Here is a 24,967-nt window from a genome sequence, read left to right on the forward strand (position 1 = left end):
GTCCTGCCTACTTTCCGAGTCTGATAATATTCTAATAATTAACAGGACTCAAAGGTTACTATATGTCAAAGGCAGATCGGACTGCAGAATGCCTCTTTAATACTCACAATACTATGAATTAGCTCGTGCTTATCTTTGCCCATTTTGCTTACTTTTTTTAATGTACCCTGTGCGTATGTTAGTACAGGTATGTGTGCACATATGTGGAGACCAGATGACAGTCTTTGGTGTCATTGTGAGGAAAGCCACCTACCTCATTTAAGATGGGGTCCCTCGCTGGCCTGAAGCTTAACCAGTCAGACTAAGCTGGTGGCTCAGATATTTAATCATCTCTGCCTCTGGAGTGCTGGGATTGCAACGTAACACCCACGTTTCTATATGGCTTCTGAGAATTGAACTTACATCCTCACACTTGTAAAGCCAGTATTTTACTTATCAGGCCTCCCTGTAACCTTTGTCTCTGTTGTCTTACAAGTGAACCTGAGGGTAGGCTTGGTTAAGCTACCTGCCGAAGGTCTTCTTCACACCCAGGGCTTCCAGATCCCTAAGCCACTCCTTACTTGCCTAGTATTTATTTTGAGAAATGTCTTTATTTGTGTTTGTTTTATGCGTATGGATGTTCGTATGTGCGTATCCGTTGCCGGAGGAGGTATGAAGAGGCCATCCTCTGGGAACTGGAGCTACAGACAGTTGTGAGCCGCACTGCGCAGGTGCTAGGAGCCAAACCCAGGTCCTCTGGAAGAGCAGGCAATACACTTCACTCCTGAGCTGTCTGTCTCTCCGGCCCCGTAACCGTTGGTTCTTACTAGCGACTGTTGTCCTTACTGTGAAGACTGTGAAAACACTCTACAAATGTAAGACTTGTAGTCTTTAGTCCAAAGTTATAAGTGTTGGTTTGGATGCTAGCATCAGCCTTGAGGACTCCCCAAAATCTTCTCAGTGAAGCTCCCAAACTTTCTCGTGTTTAGTGTGTATGCCACATACTTTAAACTCTCTCTGAGCTACTCTGTTTATAAAAGGTCCCTAAAATGAAGAACAGCAGCAACAGCAAACAACTCAAGGAACACGGGGTGTGCACGCCCATCTTTGGGTTTGAATTGCATTGTTAGAGTAATTTTCTTTTCAAAGTAGGATAAAAGACTAAAACAGAAACCAAACATCTACTGCAATTAATTTTGTTCAAATATATCATAACCATAATATGCCCCACTCTTTTGATATCTGCTAAAGTTTCAACTGGAAGAGATGAGGTGGGAGGAGAAAGGAACATTTAGGTTCAAGAAATATGGATGCTTGCAAAAGTTTTATACACACACACATACCTATCTATATAGCTATGTAATCTGCGTTTTGTCTTTTCCCATGTTGGGTTGGGGAGTCCTGCCAAGTTTGCTGTGATGTTCGCTGATGCTCCCTCTAGCAGTGGATGCCCAGGGAGGCTGAGATCTCGAATGGCAGACCACTGTCTCGAATGTGCAGAATCTATTTACTGGCATATTTACATTTTGTTATAACGCTCTCAGTGCTGCGACAGTGTAAGCTACGGCACCCATCATGCTTTGCAGTGGCAGCAAAGAGAGACTAATCTAACTTAGTCAAATTTTGTGATGAGTCAAGAAAATAACAATCACAAATGCACCGAGTCAGTTTCTAACACCCGCCAGATGTTCCTCTGATTCCCTCTCCTCCTCTTTCCCAGTAATAGTTTTTAACTTACAGAAAGCAAGGATGGTACCCCGGGCCTTATTTAATTACTAGTTTCTGTGAAAACTATAGCACCAAGACACCAACCGTTGCCATCAGGAACTTTACCCATGAGGATGTGGGGAGAGACTTTACCTAATGTTTAATGTCGAGAGATAATAGGTGCTCTAAGGCAAACGATGGGTTTCCACGCATCCCTAGTTCATTAGGGCCCGGCCCGGAGCGTCCTGAGCGGCCTTGGTGAGGACTTGAGTGTGAGATGGCGAACAGAGGACTGTTGTGGGCAGCATGGGGAAAAGCTTTGGGGAGATCAGGCAGAAGGGGACATTATAGATGTCTTGTTACGCTGGGAGTGGACAAAGACACATGGAGAGGTGGGGGACGGTCAGTATTGGACTCTATTTTTCAGAAATAATTGGAAGTCGTCACCGAGTTTCGAAGCTGGTCAGTCTTGCATTACCATCGGTGTAGGGACAGGTAGCATAGCCAAGCCTCTTAACTTCATGTGCAGGGAGTGGGAAGCCATCAGCATCATCAGGGCACCTGGACACACGAGGGGTTTCCCGTGCTGCCCGTGTGGCAGATGGGGTAGACGCTGGTCTTCTACACAAGCACGTGCAGCTTGTTTTACAGCTTTTTTCTCATGCTGACATTCCATTTCCCGTTCATTCCATAACTCCTTCTGAAATACAAATGGGGCAACTGCGAGAATTCCCTCTTAGACGAGGAAGAGCTTGGTGGTCAACGGGATGGCAAGATATGCCTCCAGCCAGGATAGGAAAGGCCTTGGTTTGCGTATCTGCCTCAGTCCCCACTCCCATAATAACTCTGGCATGTTTAAAATGTTCTGGCTCAAGTGAGGAGAGTCATCTGATTTGTTTCTAAAGGGAATTCAGTTTCCCAGCAAAGAATTTCAAGTTTTAGCTGTAGTTTATTCTAACTGTGGTACCTTAAGATAGTCTCCTTACATTTCCGTTGTCTTAGCAGGCCTAAAATCTATTAGGAAGAAAAAAATATTTCCGTGTGTGTGTGTGTGTGTGTGTGTGTGTGTGTGTGTGTGTATACATGTGTATGTGTGTTGTCTGTTCATGATCTATGCATGTGTGTGTGAGGTTGTATGTATGTGTGTATTGTATGTTCATGATCTATGTGTGTGTGTTGGCTGTTCATGATCTATGTGTGTGTACATGTGTGCGTTGTCTGCTCATGATCTATGCATGTGTATGAGGTTGTATGTATGTGTGTGTTGTATGTTCATGATCTATGTGTGTGTATGTATGTGTGTTGCCTGCTCATGATCTATGCATGTGTATGAGGTTGTGTGTATGTGTGTATTGTATGTTCATGATCTATGTGTGTGTATGTATGTGTGCTGTCTGTTCATGATCTATGCATGTGTGTGTTTGTGTGTGTGCACGCACGCACGCACACGCATGCAGATGTTATGTGTCCATGATCAAACACTGAGGACAGAGCAGGATGTCAGATAGCCCACTCAGTCATTCTGTCTCCTGTAAGACTTACTCATGAAGGTGTTGTTTGTCCATGAGCAAGCTCTAACCGTTTGCTTCTCACTGCCTGTGTGCTTGCATGGCTTATTCAAGCTGCCTGAACGTCCCACACAAGGGTACGAAGCTAAGGGCATGTGGTAGAGTTTGTTCCTGGGACTGTCTGGGGAAAAAATTCTCATCAACTTTTAGGTCTTCAGGTTTTTCATCTATAAAAGGGGGGAAGTAAGCAAATAGGTGTGTCATGAGAACAGAAAGAGAAAGAAGAGACACCAAGAGGCAAGAGAGGGGACAGGAGAGAGTAGTAAAGTGGAGAATAAGTAAAAGTTGCAATGATATTTGAAAACGTCACAGTGACCCCCATTTCTCTGTAGGCTCACTGAAAGATTTAATTCAAATACCTGCCCTGTTTATATCATGGCTTTAGGGTACAAATCGTATGAGGTAATGTACTTAGAAATGCTTTGAAAACTGCAGCTCCCAGTGACGAAGAGAGAATATTTTCCGTGGAAACACTGGCAGCCTGGCCAGACCTCACACTCCCCTCCCTCGCACTGTTGAACTGGTTTGCTTGACTCACTCCGTCCCTGAGTAGTCTTCCATGGCTCAGCACATGTAATGGTGGGCGTTAGGGAGTCTGCAAGGGACGGGGCATCTTCCTCCTCCTGGAGTGTTCATTCTATGGGCAAGGGAAGCAGCTAGAATCCAAGGATGAGGCAGGGGTTAATCAAGTTTCAGAAGGGAATTGGTCCACTGGTTTGGGTACGGCTAGGACAATATGTTGTCCCTCAATGCAGACCAAATTGGCAAATCTTTGGATGGTATTATTAGAATGTTTGATTTTTTAAAATTGCTGTTTGAGTTGCTGTCTTTTGTTTTAAGTAAAAGAAATATATTTGGCTTGGGATTAGAACAGAATTTTGAGTAATTTCTGAAATGGCCCTGAAAAAATACCCCTGCCTTATTGTATTATGTACATATGTGAAGCAGCGTGCTCAGTATTAATGACCAAAAAAATAAAAATATGCTCTAACACTGAAAAACACTGAAGATGCTCTAGCCCGAAGACACAAATGTTCAGCCTAGATAGGCTGATTTATGCACAAAATAAATAAACAATCCACATCCTGATTTCTGAATTCTGAACCACATGGAATTTTACTTTCATATTTAATCATTGGTAAAATAATGTGTACCAAAGAATTATTTTAAAATAAATTTCTTCATGATTTATCATCTGCAAATGTTTGATTTGCATTCCCACTTGCATAGTTATTCGCATGGGCTCACAGAGCAGTTTCTTAGGTAAAAAGGGGTCACAAGTGGAGAAGCTCTTGTACCAAACAGTGGCTAATGCTCCTCAGAAAACAGCATATAATCAAATATTATAAATATTAAAAATAGCTCCATGTTAGTCCACACCAGGTTTTCCCTTGCATGGGAGCTGTACACCTTCAGAGCCATTTGAGTTTCAGAACTGTCAGAAAAAGGTTGTTTTTTGAGTTATGGTGACATAATTAAGAGCAATTACGATCAAGTACAGTTAGAAGCAGTGATCTTTCTGATTCCTTGCTAGCAGGCCATGGCTTTCTTTCTATGAAATGAGAAATTATTTAAACAGTGTTGTAACTACAGGGCTCATCTGCACACCTAACACTGGCATCTAGGACAGGTACCATCATTAAGTGATTGTGGCCTGAAGGATATTTTCTCAAATCACTTCTGGCTGTTGTGTAGGATTTTAGCACAGTTTCAGTGGCTGAAGCCACTGAAGCTGGAAGTTCAGTGCTCCCACATCCAAGCAAGAGGTAGAAGTGGGATGCACAGGCTCAAGGCTAACTCAGCGACGTTCTTATGACCAGAGGGTGCGTTACTCTTCAGGTGAGAGGCAGACCTGTTCAGATCTCCTTTTTACCACACCCCCTTGTTGTTGTTAATTTATCATTATGGCCTTATAATCTTTATTATTAGGCCTATATCTATTATTACGGCAGTATTTTGTAACCTACTAGCAATCAGTCAAGACACAGACACTTGTTATATTTTAAAATAGCCTTAGTTAACCTGGGGCAGGGCAGATATTAATCCTCTAAACTACTTCCCATAGTGGGGCAGATATGGGATCCCTGCCTCAATCTCATGCCATCTGCTTCTAATAATTTCTATCAAGCTACCTCCCATCCATAATCCCATATACTTGCTAATGTTCTTCATCTGGGCCGAATCCTCCATCCACCATGTGCTCTTCCTCCACCTAACCCATGGTGGAGCAGCCTTCTTCTCCCATCTTTCCTTGGGTCTCTCCTTCTCCCAAGATTCCCTCTGTCTCCAGAAGCCCGGGAACCTTAGCAGTGCCTAGCTCATTTGCCCTGCCCAGGTGTGATGGCTTTTTATTAATTAGCATCCAAATATATCAGACCAACCCCCAACACCCCTTTATCTCTGACTCAAAAAATTTGTCTCTTGGTCACCCAAGAAATAGCTGTTCTCTTCACATCTAAAGTACGTAGAGAGACACAACTTTCTACCCATAGAGTATTTTCTGCAGTTTTTTACCAGAACATTTAACAGCCAGGTCAGTACATTTGATTTTGACCTATGTTACACCATAATGACATGGGCTATGCCTTCATTAGCAAATGACTTCATCCATGGGCATCCTTTGCAGAACAGGGGGAGAGCTGATCTCCAGTCCTAAGAGCGAAGCATTTCTTACTCCCTTCTCTAACCACTAGAAGCAATCTGGAGGTTCTGGAGTTGAGTAATTTGAACCCTACTATAAGGGTAAGAACATATGAGTCTCAGCCTTGGGGCATCTTTCTGTAAAAACAATAGAATGCTCACAAAAGATTTCTTTGAATAATGTATCTGTTTTGGTTTAAATTTTTTATTTTATCAAGAAGTGTCCCAAACTGACTGCCCAATAAGGTACTAGATACCTGTAGGATGTGTTCTTAGCACATCAGAAAGTGGTCTATTCTAGAAACAGAGATTTCGGTGCTTACAGGCAAATCCAAGACTTAGGGAAATACCATGCAAAGAATCGATTTCCCTCCATAACATAGAGATTAAATGGAGTGACAGCAGTCCTTTACAAAGGGAGCTGAGAACTTTGATGACTATGAAGCTTGCCCCACGCCAGCTGATGGAAAATGTAAGGATTGTTCACTTAAGCCCTTCAGGTGTGAGACCTTCTCAGAAGCACAGCCTTGTCCTTCTCGCTGCTCTGGTGATAAGCTGGAGGCAAGGGATCCTCACTGGTTTGTTCATGCTGAAAAGGAACCTCGGCTGATAAAACTTCTTCTTAGGGGGAGACATATGTAAGCAATGCCTACCGGTTGATGCTAGTTTTTAAACTCTATTTTATTTGGATATCTATTGCCTCTACCTCCCTTCCCCACCCCAATCTCTTCCGGCACCTTAATACTAGATATGAAAGAAAAGTTAGTAGAGAGAGAGGGCGTAGATCTGTAGACCTCTTTACTTCTCCTGGCTGTTTAGGGTCAATTGAAGTAACCCCTCCCTTGAGCTCTCGTATGCTGCAGGAGGCAGGCTGTTACCAGCTGGCAAAGACCATGCCCTGCATGAGGCAATTATCAGCTGTGGACAAACTAAAGCCCAAACTAAAATCCCACACTTGGGATTAAAACAAAAACACGTTTACATAACATAACTAAGATTTTTAAAGAAACCAAAATGTCCTTTATATCTACCCCTTCTTCTGAGATCCCAGTGACAAACAGGCATGAGTCCAGCCACATTTATTCTGGGGAGCCAATGCATCTTTTGAACTTCCATACAGAGCATGGGTGCTCTTCCCCAACAGGCCACACCTGAAAATTCTTTATCCAGGAAAGATGAGGGCTTTTCTATAGCTGCATAAATGGAGGCCACCTCCCATGCCCTCTAGTCTTCCTTAGGCCACAGCCAACTAAGGCAGAGTTACATACAAAAGGTGGTAGAAAGCAGATAGATATTTCAGGGAGTGTCTTTTGACCCTTCACACTGTAGTAAGGTGTGTGTTTTTCCTCCCATCCCCAAGCTCCCGAAATAATGACTCATGAGACTCAGTATATATTTACAAATACCTATGCCATATAGCTAGGCTCTTCTCTAACTACGTCATAACTTAAAATAACCCATTTATACTAATCTACATTCTGCCACATGGCTGGTTACCTCTGTTCAGGTACCATGCATCTGTCCTCACATCTTCCCCAGTGACTTCTTCAAGCCTGGCTCTATCCTAGAATCCTTTCTGCCTGCTGCCTGTCCCAACTTCTATTCTACTCACAGAGTTTTTGATAAACAGACAATATATCCATATAATACTCTATGAGGGGTTGTAAACAGCCATCTTATCTGGCTGGAATGATAATTTTGCAAGCAGGTACAAGAGGGCATTTACTTGGCTACGAGGATAGTTACTCAAACAGACTGTTAGAGCTGAGTATGTGACTTTTATTCTGAAAAGCTGTTGCTGTCACCAAACACCGTCCTTTCCTTCTTTTAGGCCATGGTGATTCAGTTAAGGAATCTCACAGGTGATGCTTTTTCTATTCTGCATGACTGCTGTGGTTCTTAGTGCCTGCCACTGAAGGGGAGGTGACAGTCAGTGGCAGTACTTTGCTGTCACCCAGCTGGGTGCTGAGAGACAGGTTGGGAACCAGATGCCATTTCTAGGCAAAGGCAAGTATGATGAGGCACTGCGTACACCTCCAACCCCAGGGAGTTGGGAGGGTACTGGATGGACCCTGCAGCTGCACAGAGCTCCTGAGGACACGCATATGGACAGCTGCCTGAATAGTCTCAGGGCTTTTTCACATTTTCTGCAAGAAAATTTGGGAGAGACAGAACAGGAGAATTATTCCACGATTTCTGTAGAGCAAGGCAGGAGATTAAAATCTGGGGTTATCTGTATAAGATGGATAAGTGACCCGCCTCCCTCCTCAACTTCCATTATGGAAGGAGTAAGGGCTCATGAGGTCCCAGCCCTCCCTGGGGGACTTTTGACTGTCAATGGTGGCTGGAGGAATGGTGTCATTTTCCTCCTTGGTATATCCATTGGTTGTTTCAGCTCTACTTAACCTCTCACCCACATTCATTCCAACAACTAAATAAACTCAGTGAGACAGATTCTCCCCCACCTCTCCCTCCCTCTCTCCCTCTCTCCCTCCCTCCCTCCCTCTCTCCCTCCCTCCCTCTCTCTCCTCTCTTCTCTCTTCTCTCTCTCTCTCTCTCTCTCTCTCTCTCTCTCACTCTCTCTCACTCTCTCTCTCTCTCTCTCACACACACACACACACACACACACAAACACATACACACCTGGGTTCAAAGAAGTACAACAACAACAAAAAAAAAAAGAAAGAAAGAAAGAAAAAGAAGAGAAGACACCTTTTACACGGCAGATTACAGAGCAAACAGGAGTCTTCTGTGCCTTGTTTTCTTTAACCAAAAAGGTTTGGAGTTGAGAACTCTTGGTTTTCAACCATACATGTCCCCTGCAAGATACAGTATGCACTTTGCATACACACAACATTAGTGTCGCCCATCAGTACACAGCACCTATGGAACCACTTGTAATGCAATAACAAAAACCTCCCGCCCAGCTTTCCCTTCTTCTGTACCTCCCGCCCAAACCAAAGTCAAGCCTGCTGTTTACTCTGAGACCATCAATTATCCAATCTGGATTTTTAACTGTTTGCTTGTATAAAAGAGTGCTTCTGAAGTGAAAGGCTGAGGCTGGGGAGAGAGCTTACCTGGTAAGTGCATGCCTTGCTAGCTTGAGAGCATGAATTTGCTCTCTAGAAGCTAGTTCTTTATTGTTATTAAAATCCAGGCAAGATAGGTGCTCATTTGCAATCCTAGCTCTGGGGTGGGAGAGATGTAGGGATCCCTGGGGCTCGCAGGCTACCCCATTCTAGCCTACATGCTAAGTTTGGGGTCAGCCAGAGACCCTGTCTTAAAAAACAAGGCAGGGAGAACTGAGGAACAACAGTGAGATTGTCCTCTGGCTTCTGCATGCGTGTGTGCAGGTGCAAGTGACTGAGCTCACACATATGAACACACAAACACACACACACACACACACACACACACACACACACACACAGACAGAGCCTAGAATAGACTACTTCTCTGAGGAAGCAGAAAAAAAGAATGCGCTGAACTGTTTTCTTCTGCGTGGATTACCTCCACTTGACACAAGCTAGAGTCAGCAGAGTGGAAGTGGCCTCAGTTGAGGAAATGCCTCATGAGACCCAGCTCTAAGGCATTTTCTCAGTTAGAGATCAATGAGGGAGGGCCCAGCCCTTTGTGGGAGGCGCCATCCCTGGGCTGGAGGTCCTGGGTTCTATAAGAAAGCAGGCTGAGCTAGCCAAGGGGAAGCAAGCCAGTAAAACAGTACTCCTCCATGGCTTCTGAGTCAGCTCCTGCCTCCAGGATCCTGCCCTATTTGAGTTCCTGTCCTGACTTCCTTTGATGAGGAACAGCAATGTGGAAGTGTAAGCTGAATAAACCCTTCCCCACCCCCACAACTTGCTTTTTGGTTCTGCTGTCTCATCGCAGCAACAGAAAGAAACCCTAAGACTCAAGTTTTAGGTTTCTATATTTTGGGGGCCTTCTGAGAAGCATGGAAAAGGTGGTGAGCAAATACAAGTGTGCACTGTCACTACGAGAGTGGCAGGCTTGAGAAGCTTGCACGCACCCTTAGTATAGACATCTGAGTCTGATTCCCCGAAACACCATGATGCTGACCAGCTTCCCCTGCGCTTGGCCTTACCAGGAGCTATAGCTCGTGTGTCTCGGAAGCCCGGGAGTTGAAAATAGAGTTAAGAGTGAAGAGCTCCGTATAAACAGCACAAGTCAATCCACTTCTGAAGCTCAAGCTAGAATTTGGAGGACAGAGCTGTTGTGAATAGAGAAGTGAGATGGTCCTACCCCTCCCTCCAAACAAGTAACTGTTTCTTCTGATGTATAGTCCCTTGCAGGATATATGAAGGATACATTTCCATATTGTTCATGTAAAAGATAAAACACTCATTGTGTCATCTAAAGACAGGAAGAGCAAGTGTGCTTATCCTTCTAATTCAGGAGCGAAGAGCACAGCCATAACCAGCGCCTTATCCAGTTACCCGAGTGCTTTCCATGTAGCTGATAGAATTTAGGACAGCTTATAGAATAAGATTTTGTACATGACACACTTACAAAATAATAGCACTTTATAAGTCATTTAAGCTGTTCCTCTTTTTAAAAAGACAAAAAAAGGCATCTGACATAAAACACTAATGTAAAATAAATTAGAAAAGAGGCAAGTATGCCTCCAGCACAATAGAAAAATATAGTATCAAGTCATGTATGTTTGAGGTTTGCAGCATATCGAGTTGCGTATGTTATGAGGTTGGTAGCATAGCTTTAACACAGCTTTCCTTTGCCACCTCTATTTATGCTGGAGGTGACATTCACACAAATTCCACTCATTAATAGAGTCGGGGTGGGAGTGGCCGGTGTGGGGGAAGGAATGTTGAGTCAGCAGACCAAAGGTCATGTTGCTTGCTTGGAGCCAGTCACTTAACTCTCTGAGGTTGGGGTTTCTGATCTCTAAGATGAGGGTTCCAGTAGCTGTGTGTCACTGGACTAATATACGAATCAAATACAGCAGTGTACAGGGAACTGTTTTAAAATGTGTCATGCATCATATGTATAGCAATATTCAACAATTATTTTTAGTTTTCTCTACTCCTTTGTATCAAGACTTCTTGACTCAGTTATGGGTTAAATATGAGACTATCCTCTCAACCACAGTTTATTAATTTATACTCATACTTGATATATATTATACTATACATATGAGAGACTTGATACATTTTATTCTTATAAATTTACCTCTCTTAAAACTGTTTCGTAGATGTAAATGAAAGATCAGCCTGTAGAAATTCATATCTGAAGTGCTTTGCTTGGCAACCATTCCTAAGCCTATTGCATTTTCTCTTGTTTCTACGTTGCTTTGTGAGTCTGTAGGAAGGAAGGCCTAACAGCAGTGACTGAAGTTCTCCCAATGTAACAATTCAATACTCTAATGTGTGGAACAAACCAAACCTGAAATTACATTTAAAGGTATATCCTTAAATCAAATGTTAGGGCAGCGCTTCTCCACCTGTGGGTCATGACCCTTTTGGAGGAATTGGATGATCTTTTCACAGGATCACCTAAAACCATCGGGAAACACTGATGTTTACATTAAAATTCATAATAGTTGCAAAAGTACAGTTATGAAGTATGAAATAATTTTATGGTTGGGGCGGTCACCACCATGTGAAGAAGTGTATTGAAGGCTGCAGCATGAGGGATGGTGAGGACCATTGTGTTACACCTGCTGTACTTCTGCCTTGGAGCACCCAGTAGTCTTTGTGTAAAGAGTTGACTCGAACAAGTATTAGACAAATGGGGAAGATATCCCTTAGTTTCCACTGTCTGAAGAATGTTATTTGGCAAGGTCTCTTTTCAAGGAACACACAGCTATTTTCAGCAATGAAATTTATCATTCCACTTTTCACCTTGTTAGTCGGCTTGCCTTGGGGGAAATCTCCCTCCTGGTATATCATAAGCAAAAGGCTAAATCCTGGTGTGCTAAAAAGCTAAATATTATAGGTATCTGGAAAACTCCTTCTATTAATGTGACAGGGAAAAGGGTGGTCTGATTTCTTCCCTGACCTGGGTAGTGAATGAAAGACATGGCTGATTTTTACAGCACCCCCAAAGTTACTCTATTTTGATTAATTACAGAACTAGATTGCATATCATTTAATGATTGAACTAGCATTTTAGGAACTTCTTGTATATTCACCCAATATTTATGAGGCCTTATTATATGTGCGTTGCTGTCCTATTGTCTGTAGAAGACTCGGGTGATGCTGCATTAAGCTGGCATGGCATTTACCCTCATAGAGGTTATTATTCTAAAAACTTTTCTATTGTAGAGTACCAGATTTAAGAAGCATAGGAGAACAGGATAGCTAAAAGCTTAGTCATTTGCTTTCACAAATAAGGTCTCAGTTTTATATTAACTCATTATTCTTATCTTTGTCCCCCGAAATTGAATGCAAAACCCGTTTTGTTTATTGGAGTCTTCAGATTTAGTTGAAATGAAGGGTCCTTGGCATTTGTCTAACTGTATAGCCCTGTTTTTAAATAAAGTGAATATTGAATGAATTTTGCAAATCAATTTCACAAGCGAATATAATTAGAATAATCCTTCTCATATGATGCCTATTCTCTTGGGGGACTGCAGTTTTCAGCCTTAAAATACCCACAGCATCAGGAGCATCAATCTATAACCCAGCTGCTTCTGTAGATGGAATTGGCATGCTTCCAGACCTAATAGCATTTAAAATAAACTATCATTTGTTCAACTGGGCGAGCTCCATGTCCCGATCTAATGAGACCTTCGTTCTGACTTGGTCTGCAGGATGCTTCGCCATAGTTTCTGTTCTTATTAGCTTTCCATTTCCCCCTTTATTTGGGGGGGGGGTAATTTTTGTGTAGATCCTAGTGGAGGCAATTTTTTTTTCCTAAACACAGCAAACACATAGCAGATGCGATTGCTTTAACTCTGGCTATCAATTTTTCAATAGCTGCTGACGTTTCTTCAGGGTAACAGGTAGAAGGTAGCTTTGGAGGCTGATGTATATGAGAGAGGACCCTCTCCTTGCCTCTGGGGAAAGTAACCGAGCAGCCTTCAGTTACACAAAGGGCATGGGCTTGAGTCTCTGACCTTATACCTGTTTACAGATTATCTTACGTTTTTTTGGTAAAGGGATAATACATTTGATATAAAGGATAAAGGATGAGTTGAAGTGGAAAGTGCTTTAGTAAGCCCAAGTCATGCTGGTAGAGGGCTCTTTTCCTTTGTTTCTTTTGTATAGGAATATGTATAGGAATAAGGGAAGAGCATATTGGTCACTTACAGACAGGGTCAGTGCCATCTCCAAGTGGCCTGGTCTTCTTTGAGTGCTCGAGTGGCAGGCATATGTCTGAGATTACTTTCCTCTAGCACAGGCATAGCAAGCCATCACGTTTGAGCCTGTTAAGCTGTCTGGTTTTTAAAATATAGACATTTCTTGGATGCATTGTTTTCAGTCTGTTTCATCATACATGGTGCATTTCCTGGGCTGGTCTAATATATGTCAATGTATCTGAATGAACCTGCTTTATAAAAGTCTTAAGTCCCTCAGCTTCCTTTAATCATTTGAGATAATGTCAAACCTTAGATCACGTTGAAAAGAGGAATTTTTATAAACATGGTTGTTTGTTAGTATGTACACAACGCTTCAGATATTCCAGCATGGTTTCAGTATATGAAAGGATTTGAATAGAAGTATTCTGCTCTGGAGTGGTTATTAAGATTCAGTTCCATACCAAAATAAGTCTATTTGAGAGCCAATGTGTGCTTCTTGGTTTTGAAAACTGAACCTAGAATTTCAAAGACAAAGACACTCTGAGCACATTGTTGGGTGGTATTCATGACCCTAGGGGGTCTCTTTAGTCCCCGGTATATTTGTTTAGTTGGTACTGTCTGGTACATTATATGTTCTTAGCTCTTGATTATTTCAAGGATTTTAATAAGCCTGTCATATCTGATAAATTAAAAACCAGTGAGCAGGTTAAAAATGCTAGTGAAAGAAGAAACAGAAAAAGTTTAAGGTAAATTTTAGAAAGTAAATGCTGAAGCTGAATGTTGTGGCACACGTCTTTAATCCCAGCACTTGGGTGGCAGAGGCAGGCTGATCTCTGTAAGTTTGAGGCTAGCCTGGTCTACAGAGTAAGTTCCAGGACAGCCAATGCTACACCAAGAAGCCTTGTCTTGAAAAAACAAAACAAAACAAAAGAGTGCTGAGAACAATGCTGTATTGTGCATGAGATATGGCTCTGAGGGACACTAGGTGAGTCACACAAGAGATTTAAAGTGTTCTGACCTCGCAGATAATATCACCGAGCAAGAGGTAAAATGAGGGGGTGGTGATATTTGAGGCAATGCACACCACTTCTGAGTAAGTGGGTCACTATAGGGCGCCTGGTAGCTTAACGCTACTTCAGGGAACATCTAAGGGTTTCTGAATTCAACATCTGGGAGCAGTGATGGTGTCTCTGACAAAAAGTTGTCCAAAAGTCTCTTGCTTCATGAATGTATCAGTCACCTTAAGGGCCAAACCACTATGACTGAGGCTTTAGAGTCTAAGAATAGGTCAAGTCCTTCAGCTAAGCACATTTGGAGCATCATCTATAACCCTTGAGGGAGGGGTCAAGGTGGGATGTCATCTGCCTCTTGGCTTTCAATACCCAGGAAATTGACCCTGTTTGCAGTGTGTAATGCTCTATGGATCTTAGATCCATGAGGAAAGGGAGCTGGAGCCCATTTTCAAAGCCCAAGTCTACTGAGGACAGAAAAGAATTCAAAGAATTTCACAGTCATCTGGGACAATCAAAGGACCAGCGCTAACTTGTTTGTGATGCAGGAACTGATCCCTGGGCTCTGTTCTTGATGCTGAATGTTCCCTTAATAATATTAAACTGAGAAAGAATATAATAAGTGGGGATTAGAAACCCTGTAGGATTCGTTAGTTTTCTAAGTCATAAGTATACGTGCTTCTGATTCTTTTGGCCTGAATCTGGTTTTACTATGGCTGTGATGTCAGCAGTGCAGAAAGCACAGACATTAACATTCACAAATGTGCGTTCCCACACAGCTCCAAGACTCAATTTCTTCATCCGAAAATGGATTCTGTCATCAAAGTTATTACTCAGACTTAAAGAAATACTAAATCACTAATGTAACACCTGACCATTATAGACCTTCGCAAACACTGGTAAAGTTAGCATAAATTGAAGTACACATCACAGGCAAAACAAAATCTCAGTAGAAAGCTAGAAATGTGCTATACATATATAATGGACCATTTGATCAAGTACAGTAATAAAATCTTTGGAAAAAATAGACCCAAGATGCAAAACACACACACACACACACACACACACACACACACACACACACACACACACACACACACAATTAAGGTTACTTTTCTCTTTTAACATTCCAGTTCCAGGATGCTTGTTTGTCCTCGAAAGGGCTGGGCTCCACAGGGTCACTCTTTAAACTAAGGAGCCTCATTGATGTCTAGAGAACATCATGTCCCCCACCTCCACCCCACCCACCCCAGACATCATGAGAACAAGACACACCAAACTAGCTCTTGGATTTTTGTCATTGAGTCATCTCTATGCTCCGCTGAATGCAAACACTGTGCTTTCGCATGCTGCCAGGCAGCTTGGCTCAGGACCTTGAGTGCCAGTAGACTTGGTAGCTCCAGATCTGTGGAAAAATATTGATAGATGGACTTCTGATGAAATCACTTCACAGTTCTAAATGCTTTAAAGATGTGTTTTGTTTAGCTTTTAGTCACAGTACAGTCTCTTGGGGATATATTCAACAACTTGCCCATTCTATCAATCATTTTCAGGCATATGGGCTCCTCCAGGTACAAAAAATTTGCATGCCATCTTTAGGGGCCTGGGTGCATAGCCATTTCCACTAATGTTTCACAAATACTTAATTGGGCTCATGCAGATATGAGATTAGGCAGCAGAATGTGAAATCTGTCCTGAAAGCCACAAACACAGCTATTCATCTCTCCCCATTTATCTTGAGCTGGGAACATCTTGGATGCCACGCAATGACCAGATGCCAAGATGCATCTGCCAGGACAGAAGCGGCATCCCCAGTGGCTGTGAACATCCAGGGAAGACTGATCTCAGAGCGTGACAAATGGTGTACCGAGCTTGGCACCAGCCAAGAGTCTTGCTCAAGTGGTTCCTGTGCTTGCTGTGTCTGTGAGCCTCACTGCAGGGAGAGGGCAGCAGCTTCTGCTGCCAGGGTCCACTGAGATGACTGTGTCTTTGGGCCTGAGATTGCTTTCCCAGCCATCCAGACATGACCTTGTCCCTACAGTATAAGCCCTACTTTTGCCGCTGTATTAGATTGCTCTCAGGTCACAGGCTGCTCACGGCAAGTTAGGGATAGAAATTGGTAATAGTTGACCCACACTAAGTCTGAAAACCCATGGTCAAGCACAAACCCAAGAGAAGAAGTTCTGTAATGGATCCAGGCCCAAGAATGGGCTTTCTATGAGGCTGTGCAGAAGTTTATATGAATCACATGGTCTCTTCCCTGACTCTTCTTTAGTGACACTCATTAACGTGGACAGCTTGCAATTCTGAAACATCAAGAAATCATGCAGAATTCATGGCTTGAAGGATGGCTCAACAATGAAAAGTGTAGCTTGCTGTGCAGTCATGAAAACTCGAGTTTGAATGCCAGCATCCACATGACAAGCTGGGAACCACACATACATCCCTGTCACCCTCTCCAAGATGGGTGAAAGCAGAGTGTTTCTGGCTTCTAGCTTAGCAAAGAAAACACAAGACCCAGGTTCAGGGAAGATTCTTTCTCAAAGAAATAGATAAAGGGTGACAGAGGATTACACCAGATATCCTTTCTGCTCTCTGTCTCTGTCTCTGTCTCTGTCTCTCTGTCTCTGTCTCTCTGTCTCTCTGTCTCTCTGTCTCTGTCTCTGTCTCTGTCTCTCTCTCTCTCTCTCTCTCTCTCTCTCTCTCTCTCTCTCTCTCTCTCTCTCAGACTTTGATAATGAAAGGCAGTCTCCACCCTATCTATTGACTCAAACAAGCATGCATCACAAATATTTGAAAAACACTGCATTTGTACTGGCCACGGTCAGCAAATATTTGGAAAATAATTCTTCCCTCGCATTATGAGTGAGATGATTCGATGTAAATAAGAGGATGTATACAGGTTAACTGCAAACACGAAGGTTTCTCATGTGATAGACTTAAGTAGCTGGAGATTCCTAGTGTTGTCAGGGGGCCCTAGACATTGAGGAATGACTACATGCAGGAAATTGGTGGAAAATTTTCAGTATCACTGTCCCTATTTACATCCTATCAGTTTAAATGATGAAAGTTGAGAAAGCCAGGCCATATCTTTATTTATTTAAGAAATATTTGCTGAATGCCTGCTCTACACCGGGTATAGGTGTGGAAACTCAAGACATATTTTATGATAAAAATTAGATAAAGTTTCTCCCCTCAGGAAGCTTATGTTCTGGAATGTGGGGGCAGAAAGGATAAATTTATCCATGTGGTCTGGTAAGCATGAGAAGTCTGTTGAAATTAAAGCTGAGGGATGCTGGGAGGTGGGTGGTGGATGGAGGAGACCAGCGTGTGTGCGTGTGTAGTGTGTGTGTAGTGTGTGTGTGTGGTGTGTGTGTGTAGTGTGTGTATGTGTGTGTAGTGTGTGTGTGGTGTGTGTGTGTGTGTGTGTGTGTGTGTGTGTAGTGTGTGTGTGTCAGAGGGAGTGAGGCTGGAGCAAAGTCCTGGAGAGTTGAGTCGATGTGGGTGGATGAGAGAGAAATGTGGTCCAGGCAGAGGAACGCCAGGCACAGAGACGCTGAGAAGGCTTGCTTGATATCACCAGAGTGTGATAACAGGGGGGAGACTGAATGAGACGGTCACCCCCCAGACTCCAGAGAATGAAGGTGATGAAAGAAGCCCCCCCCTCCCCCTCTCTCAGACATTAGCTCAGAAAGAGTTCTTTACTTCTCTAGCTTCTTAGAATAAACAGAAGGGTCAGGGCCAGATCGCATCTGCTGTTGACCTGTAAGGCTCATTCATTTTTATCTCCTGCCCCACCGTGCCCATATAATTACACTGTAGAGAAGAAAGGGTTCGGCTTACTAAATATAGCACTGTCAGACAGCTGATTATCACCCATCAACCAGGTACTCTCTGTTATTTTCTCTATGTTTTTCCTGCAGTGGATTAACTTTTTAAACTTCTTGGTAGACAACAACCACCTGGACAGGGGGCACTAAGAGAGTTGGCTGGAGTGGTGACCCAGCCATTCGGAGAACCCTGTGCTCTTGAAGAGGACCTAAGTTTATTCCCACCAACCACCAGCATGATGCATCTCACAGCTTCTCCAGACTCCAAGGAAGTCAACGCCCTCTTCTGTCCAACAAGGGCATCTGCACACACGTGCACACACACACATACGCACAAAGAAAAGCAAAATACATTGTCCAGCATTTTGTTCACCCTGAGTCTCCGAGTGGGTCAAAGTCCTGATTTGATGTTGTAACAATGTTTTAAGGTTGTTTAGAAATAAATTCAGGGTCTTGGGAGACAGCTCGCTTGATAAGCTGCTTGCTTTGCAAGCGTAAGGGCCTAAGTTGAGATCCCCAGGGAAGAATGTGGGTGCGGTGGTGTGTGCCTATAATCTCAGAGCTAGGCAGGCAGAGGCAGGCAGCTATCTGGGGCTTAGTGGCCAGTGGGATCTCACCAATCAAGGAGATCTAGGCTCAGTGAAAGAATTTGTCTAAGAAATCGGTAGGGAAATGACTGAGGAGGACACTTGATGCTGCGTGTCCTGTCCCTGGTACACAGACGAACCCCCACTGATGAACACACACAAGGAGAGACAAAGGCCAGGTCAAAGAGACAGAGTAAATAAATACAAATGCATATGTGTTCCATAGCTGGTGTTTGGGCTAAGACATTCCATCCAGGAGGGAGGAAAAGGGAGGCTCACAAGGCGGAGAAATTACAAGCAGCCCCACCCAGTCCCAAGTTAGATAAGCAGTAAATAATAGGTTGGGAGGTTTTTCATTGGATCTACCTGTATTTGGGTCAACAACTCCAGGCACGGAACTTTCATGAGCAGTCACCATGCTGGGGTAGGCGGGGGTGGTGCGTATGCCTGCCTGTGCCCCTGTAAGCACCTCCAGAAACCTCCCTGTTTCCTCAGTCTAGACTTGGGGGAGACTGTTTCTTTCATAACTAGTTTGTCCTTGTCTTCCCTGGAAAAGTTGTACCAAGTGGCAGAGTTTCTCTCTTAAGGGCGCTTTAGTGTTTTTGTTTGTTTGTTTGTTTGTTTGGTTGGTTGGTTGGTTTTGGTTTCTTTTCTTTTTCCTGCTGTTCAAGTTTGAAACATCTAGAGCAGGCACATTTATGTACTTCAGGCTCATCAACAACTTCAGTAAAGAATGGCAACGTGTTGTAGTCGTGTTTCAACTACCAAAGCTTGGTCCTTGAATTTTATAAAACACCATGTGGCAAACAATATGAGCTTGGCTCTAGGCAGGAAAACAATGTAGAACAAACAAACAAATAAATAAAAATAGACGTGCACAAATTTAGTTAAGCACAGTTTCCGGGTATTACTACCTTAATGCTGGTTTGTTGCTTCCTACAGTGATCAAGGTTCCAATCAAGACTTATATTTTAGTTGTGATTCAATACTTTTGTGATAAGGAGGTCCTTGTGTGCATTTGGGGTAGTGGTGGTAAGGTGTTGAATCCTCTGATCCTCCTCTCTGGTTTAGTGGTCCCGTAGGTGGACTGCTCTATATGGAGGACTGGAAAAATTGGAAAGAGGAGGGCATGGATGCACCTTCATGCGGTGAGAATGCAATGGACAGATTGCTCCCCCTACCCACCCCGTGAAGGAACAGGCAGATCTGTGTGTTCTCAGGTAGAGGGGGCCCAGGTTCCCATCCTCCTCTGGGGGAGGGAGCCCTTTGCTTTTGCATTGCTCTGAGCGAGTGCTCTTGGTCAAAAAGGCAGCCCAGAAACAAGAACTAGGTTTTAATTCATGAACTATTTTCCATAAGTTCTGTCTAAAAACAGGAGTCCAAACTAAGCTTAAAGATAAAACGGACGAGATCAGGTGCATTCAGGGTGGTATGGCCATCCCACGAAAGCCTTTACTTACCAGGAGATTGGGATAGATGTGAGGACATCACACTGGAATTCTTGGTAAGAGAAATATAGGAGATGGGGAAATAGAAGGATCCAGAGGATCTTAGAAACCTACAAGAAGAACATTGTATCGGGTGGATCAAGACCCAGGGGGCTCTGTTCAAATTAATGCACTGACCAAGGACAATACAAGTAGTAAACATCGAACCCCTACTCTGATCTACCCACAGTTATGTGGAGAGCGGGAACTAACTCTGACATGAACTCAGGTGCCCCATATTTGACCACCTCCCCTTGGTGGGGAGCCCTGGTGGCACTCAAAGAAAGAATAAGTAGGCGTCCAAGATGAGATTTGATAGCCTATGACCATATAGTGGGGGAGAAGGTCCCCTTGGTCATAGTCCTAGGGGAGGGGAATAGTGGGAAAGCAGAAGGGAGGGAGGAATAGGAGGATACAAGTGATGGGATAACAGTTGAGTTGTAATCTGAATAAATTGATTAAATAAAAAATTTAAAAAATGATAAAAAGGACAAGAACAAGAGGCTGAGAACAAAAGAAAAGATGGGAGAGCGACCCCCACTTGGGGACCTCTGGTTTTTAAAGCCCTGGGAATTAAATTGCAGGAGGCTTACCCAGGATATCTTCCAGGGCCTACCTCTGGAATGGATTCAGGGCAGCTTTGAAGTGGTTTTATGGAAGGAGCCAGGTTGATGACACCTTTAGGCCAAAAGGTCTTTGTAGTCGCTGCCAGCCGGATGGAGGTACTTCCTTATTCCAAGCTCAGAAAACTGGCTTTCTGGATGGATGTGCCCTGGACCTCAGGCCAGCAAAGGCCCGCAGTAGGGTAAGATATATTTGCCTGGGAGAGGACACACTGGCCAGTTCATGAGCATCATGTAGAGGCCAGAGGTTCACATCAGATGTCTTCCTCTAAGACTTTGTATGGTTTTTTTTTAAAAAACACCTGCTGGCCAGAAGAAGGCACCAGATCTCATTATAGATGGTTGTGAGCCACCATGTGGTGGTTGGGAATTGAACTAAGGACCTCCGGAGGAGCAGTTGGTACTCTTAACCTCTGAGCCATCTCTCCAGCCCCAGGCTTTGTATGTTTTTAAGACTTGGTCTCTTTCAGCTAGCCTAGCTGGCCAGCAAGCCCCTAGGATCCTCCTGTCCCTACTCTGGGGCTACAGGTCCATGCCACCAGGGCCAGATACTGTATAGATCGTAGGGATTCAAACTCGGGTCCTCAAGCTGGTACCTCAAGCGCCTTCCACATCGAGCTCCTCTTTGTAGCTGGGAAGTCGTCATTGTCGTCGTCTCCATGGTCACCATCCTAACTGTGCTCATCTTCCTTCTCCTTTTTCTCTTGTGGCAAAGGGCATTGAGCTTGGAGCTTTGCACATGCTGGGCAAGGCAGAAATAGAGCTGTCACACAGCTGTTCTGTGCCCCGGGCCTCTGCCTCCCAAGTGCCGGGATTAAAGGCGTGCACTACCACGCCCGGCAATGTTTCTCCTTTTCAAAGGTGCTGTGTGTGTGTGTGTGTGTGTGTGTGTGTGTGTGTGTGTATGTGTGTGTTTTAAAAAAAAAAAAAAAAGAAAAAGCCTTATTCCTTTTTGAGCCACCCCAAATCACATACCGAATTCTCCTAGTTTCATAGAGGTTGGGGAACACATAGTCTGCAGCTGAGATTGCTTGCGGGACCCCGTCAGCTACAACAGATCAGTCTTTACACTGGCCCCATGCTTACTTCAGAGAAGCGCATTTGGGATAGCTGTGAGAAAGGGCTGCTTAGTAAGTGCTAGGCACTTCTGAAAACACGGATGCTCCCTATTGCTCTATGTGACGTTCTGTCTCAGTGTGCTTCCGGGCAAACAGCCTGTGAGAAGATCCCAGGGTCTGCAGTCCCATACTGTAAGGTAGCTGAAGCACCTGCCTCAGGCATTGCTGGCACCAACTGTTAAGAGACAATTAAATAGAAGGCAGGGTGCCTTCTGTCCTCTTAGAGAAACCAACCTTCACACTCTTTCATCTCTTCCCATCCTTATCCTTATTTTCAAACAGACTAAAGAACTCCTAAAGAAAAAAGACGAAGAAATAAAACAAACAGAGGATGAGAAAACCAAGCAGGCATACAAGAGCTGGAAAGAAGATTCTGAGTGGCAGGCATCTCGTGAGTACCAGGGGCCCCAGCAGCACCCTCTGGGCTCTCAATTGGACTTTCCACTAAAAAAAAAAAAAAAAAAAAAAAAAAAAAAGTCAATCCATCCAGGAAGTGCGGAAAGTGAATCCGCGAGAACCATCTGTCACTCAAATGTTATCATTAAGTTATAATGCTCAGATTGCTGAGTAGCAGAATGGGTTTCCATTCATCTTAGTGCTGTTAAATTGTAGTGTTTCTGCATGGTGGAATTGTACATAGTTATGAAAAATACCCTGTGAAAGAATGCTTAATGGCATTACGATGTGTCTCTTTCTTGGAGAAGAAAGTATAACTAGTATAAAAATGCCCCTATTTTACAATGATGAAGTATGAAGGAAGAGAGCAGGAGGGTTATTAACATGTGAATCTTGATTTTCTTGAAGCAGTTGGATTTAAAATTACTTATTTGAATTTTGCTTCCTGCTGTTCTGTTTTGTTTTTCCCCATGTCAGTTGTCCGTATGGGCTACACTATGGAGTGCTTGCTTCATAACTTTGTAATACAAAGCACGCAGGGTTCACAGGTGAAATATACTTGCGTCATTGCATGCATCTATCCTTTGACTCAGCACTGACCCTCTTTTGAGAGTGTACTGCCAGGACCAAACCAGATTGAACAGGACAGGTTGAGGAAGGGCAAACCAAGGCTTGAGAGTAGATTAGAGTCTTCACTCGCCATCAACAGAGAAGATGATCTAATAGTCCGTGAGACAGGTAGAAAAGCCCAAAATCTCTTGTAAAATAAAAACATTTGTGGTGCTGGAGAGACAGCTCAGAGGTTAAGAGCACTGGCTGCTTGCTCTTCCAGAGGTCCTGAGTTCAATTCCCAGCAACCACATGGCGGCCCACAACCATCAATAATGAGATCTGGTGCCCTCTTCTGGCATGCAGGTGTACATGCAGGCAGAACACCGTATATATAATAAATAAATAAATCTTAACAAAACAAAACATTTGCAAGATCCGATCTGTGGCTTTCCTGTGCTAGGCACTGGAACTCTGGTATGATAAAATATTTTCAAAGGCAAACATGACAGGATTTAATCCACAATACTTGAATCATTAAAAACTTAAACAAAAACCCACCATGAAAATGGGTTATTTCATCCTGCATTAATCTTTGACACTACATGGCTAAAGCATAACCCTATCTATTTTAGAAAGAAATTAATGTTAAAAGGCACGCTGGGAAGTGCTTGTCTGTGTACTCAGGTGTTCTGAAATTCTCTATATCATGTTTATGGATAAAATTCTTTTACTTTCTGTCTTTCTGGCCAATTCACATTCAACTCAGCATATGGGGGCTATGGATACAGTGAGCCTCACTGTTATTTTTCTAGCTCACCTGCTACTGCGAAGTCCTTCCTGCCTTCCCGGTCTTTGCCTAGTGACTTGGGATGCACCGCATCCTGGCTTTGACTGCATCAGCGCCCTGGATACTGCCTCTGGTGGTCTGTTAGGCCTCACAGCTTAGTTTTGCTAAGTGCAGCAACTTAATCTTGCTATAAATTTTCCATTTCCCCTTCCCTCCCTCTCCTTTGTCTTTCTGTCTTTCTGTCTTTCTTTCCTCTTCTCACAAAGCCCTAGCTCCTAAAGGCAGATAGGAATTCTGCAGGGAGCACAGGAGAGGCATTAAAATGTGATCGTAGGTGCTGGGAATGACGGCTCATCTGAGCACAAGACCAGCTCTGTCAGGAGCCTTCCCACTGTGCAGAGCGGAGTCTCCTGTGCCTGTACGCCCTGACCCTGACCTTTACAAGCTCGATGGACTGACTAACTTAGGTGCTTTTGTCTTGCTAGTGCGAAAATCCAAGGCGGCTGATGAGAAGAGGCGCTCCTTAGCTAAGCAAGCTCGGGAGGACTACAAGAGGCTATCCCAAAGGGGAAAGAGCGGCGACGGGCTGCCGAGCCCTCTGACGGGTTCCCAGAAGCCCAGAAGGCCTCCTCTTCCCCCGAAGCCCCAGTTCCTACACCCACCGGGAAACCCTCCGAAGTCTTTAGGGTAAGAAGCCATAAGCACTGCGAGGGACTGATTAGAGCTGTGTGTCTTTGGCCATGAGGGGCTGGCTCTCAGCTTAGGTCAACACAGGCTTGCCGCTAACCTGCTTCTTTTTCTTTCCGACATTGTATCCACAGGGGCTATAGTTAGAACCTAACCACAGGGTGAAGACGTCTAGTTAGATGCTTTCCTGTTCCCCACCTCCACCGAGGGGCAGCAGGCTGACAGGGAAGAGAAACTGGAGCACGGAAGGTGGGATTGGTGTTTGATGCTCAGCATTCGCCCTTAGCGGTCAAAAATAACAAAGCAGGATCCTGTGGGCCGGTGACTCTCTCTCCACATCCCTAGGATTGTTTTTTTTTTTTTTATCGCTAGAGTCAGGGTTTGAGGGTGATTCTTTTTTTAAGACACAGAGCCACGGTCTTATTTTCAGAATTTTGAAGTGCTCCACCTTGGAACCAAGCCTCCATTCGGCAATAAAGTTACCTTTACCTTCCGGGCACAACACGTGCTGAAAGTGAAAAAATAAAAATATAGTGAGATCCCGAAGAAAAACGCATCCCTCGGGTTTATTGACTACTGAATTCTTCTTTATAACTATTGATTTATAGAATTATTCTAGAAATTATAGAAATATTCTATTTTTTGTTATTTTTTGTTTGTTTTTTGTTTTTTTGTTTTTTGTTTTTTGCTTTTTGTTTTTCCTGCTTGTAGGGTCTTTCATAT

At 43.6% G+C, this 24,967-nt stretch overlaps 1 protein-coding gene across 2 annotated transcripts in view; it reads left to right on the top strand.

The window, feature by feature from the left end:
- Positions 1-24,967, top strand: part of SH2D4A (SH2 domain containing 4A) — a 63,996-nt gene that overhangs the window by 19,890 nt on the left and 19,139 nt on the right. For both annotated transcript variants that reach the window (XM_084758413.1, XM_084758414.1), the window contains exons 5-6: positions 22,105-22,213; positions 24,043-24,244. In XM_084758413.1, the coding sequence (XP_084614539.1) occupies positions 22,105-22,213; positions 24,043-24,244 (311 nt within the window). The remainder of the gene's footprint in view (positions 1-22,104; positions 22,214-24,042; positions 24,245-24,967) is intronic.

The sequence above is a fragment of the Acomys minous genome (genome assembly GCF_964271855.1).
Source record: "Acomys minous genome assembly, chromosome: 15".
In the NCBI taxonomy this organism is placed as follows: domain Eukaryota; kingdom Metazoa; phylum Chordata; class Mammalia; order Rodentia; family Muridae; genus Acomys; species Acomys minous.